This window comes from Macrobrachium nipponense, chromosome 25 (assembly GCF_015104395.2).
Source record: "Macrobrachium nipponense isolate FS-2020 chromosome 25, ASM1510439v2, whole genome shotgun sequence".
Lineage (NCBI taxonomy): Eukaryota > Metazoa > Arthropoda > Malacostraca > Decapoda > Palaemonidae > Macrobrachium > Macrobrachium nipponense.
Window position 1 is genome coordinate 28,742,179 of NC_087214.1, and position 1,977 is coordinate 28,744,155.

Consider the following 1,977-nt stretch of genomic DNA (forward strand, 5'->3'; position numbering starts at 1 on the left):
AACTGCTTTAAAAAATACGAGGGAAGTGATGAAAATTTGAAAGATAAAGCATAATGTACTGTGTGCTCTAAATTAATTGAAGGAACGCTTTCTCACTTGTACAGACATTTGAAGACCAATTACCACATAATGTGTTATCAGCGGCATCAGTATCTTCATTATTTTCAAAGCAATCACGATCTGCTAGAGATTCCGAGAGATTCAGATTAATGTTGTTGAAATTCATTTGTGACCACAATATTTCATTTAATGTTATGGACCATCTTTGAAACTTCTGGAAAAAGGAGTGCCTAATGAGCCAATAATTCAGAATTGCAGGTCAGGGTCGGAAGGTTTCTAGAATTTAGTTGTTAATTGCATTGGTAGTGAGAGTCTGAAAGAATTCGTTAATATCCTTAAATGTCGCAAGTTTTCATTCAAATGCTTGATGAGAGCACAGATGTGTCTACAATTAAGCAATTGGCTGTTGTCGTAAGAGTTGTTGATCATGAAAAAACTTTAGTTGAAGATAGATTTGTGCAGTTGATTGATGTTGAGGATGCTAGTGCCGAGGGATTATTCAAAGTGTTGAGTACTTTTATGGATAGTCATGGTATCCCCTTTGAAAACATGATTGGATATGCTGCAGATAACGCCTCAGTGATGATGGGGAACATGGGAGGTCTAAAGGCAAAGCTTGAGACGAGAGTACCTAATTTGTTTGTTCTTGGATGCATATGCCATTCCTTGCATCTCTGTTCTTCAGCAGCTTGTCAAAAGCTACCTAGCGCTGTGGAAGATTTATGTAGGGACATTCATCGTTACATAAATCATAGCCCCAAAAGATTAGTTAAATTTCATGAATTTCAGGATTTTGTCCGTGTAGATTCTCATAGAATTCTCCACCCTTGCCAGACTAGGTGGTTGTCTTTGGGGCCTGTTGTGGACAGAATGGTAGAGCAATGGCCAGTTCTGGTTTTATTTTTTCAATCTGAAGCCTTGGAAAGCAATGTCAAAGCAGCAGGTAGAATACTTGATGGCTTGAATAATCCTATCATAAAGCTATATGTATATTTTCTTAGTTATATTTTACCCATAATTAACAAAATGAATAAGGAATTTCAGAGTGAATCTGTAAAAATTCATGTTGCATACAGTAACATCTGTGCTTTTTACAAGACTGTCCTTGGCAATTACATTAAAAGAGATGTTATAATGAGGGCACCTCATGCTTTTGCCATCAACTACAATAACCCTTCTAATTTCATGGTTGAGCATGATTGGAATTTTGGAAGTAAGTTGAAATGCATGTGAAGGATAAGGAATATGATGGCAGGATGGGAAATCTGAGCTATAAGTCAGGAGTTAGATGCTTGATTTTTACATAGAACTAGCAGGGACAAATTTGTAAAAGACTTTCAGGCATGAATGAGATACTGCCTTTGCTAAATGCGTGTGATCCAGTGGTAGTAAGAGAAGCCTCTGTCAAAAGTGTATTCCTCTCCTCACTAAATTTCCCCAGCTGGTGTAGACGAGGCTCATTATGATCAGTATAATGATGAGTGGAGACAACTAACATTTAAAAGAAAAATTAAGTCAATCAAATGATCCTACTAAATTTTGGTGCTCGGTCAGGAAAATGAAATGCAGCGATGGGACACCTATATTCCCTAAAATTTCTTTCTCAGTTTATGCTAGATTTAACTGGTGCTTCCGCACTCTTCTGCTGCTGTGGAGAGAATATTCTCACAGGTGAAATGAGTAAAAACTGATGTCCGGAACAGATTGAATACGGAATCAGTAAATGGGCATTTTGTTGACTAAAGGGAGTGGAGGAGATAAAGATTGCTATGAATGGGAGCCAAGTGAATCAATGATTCGATCAGCTCGATCCTGCATAAGGTAGATGAATAATGGTTATGCAGCAGCAGCTTGTGTATTACATAATGACATAAAGTGATGATTAGATATAGGATGAATATTTTGTGAATTGGAATA

The 1,977-nt window shown here is 37.2% G+C and overlaps 1 protein-coding gene across 1 annotated transcript; it reads left to right on the forward strand.

Moving 5' to 3' along the window:
- Positions 1-399: 399 nt before the first annotated feature.
- On the forward strand, positions 400-1,293 carry LOC135199023 (uncharacterized). The gene has a single exon (XM_064226938.1). The coding sequence runs from the start codon at positions 400-402 to the stop codon at positions 1,291-1,293; it is 894 nt and encodes a 297-aa protein (XP_064083008.1).
- The last annotated feature ends 684 nt before the right edge of the window (positions 1,294-1,977 follow it).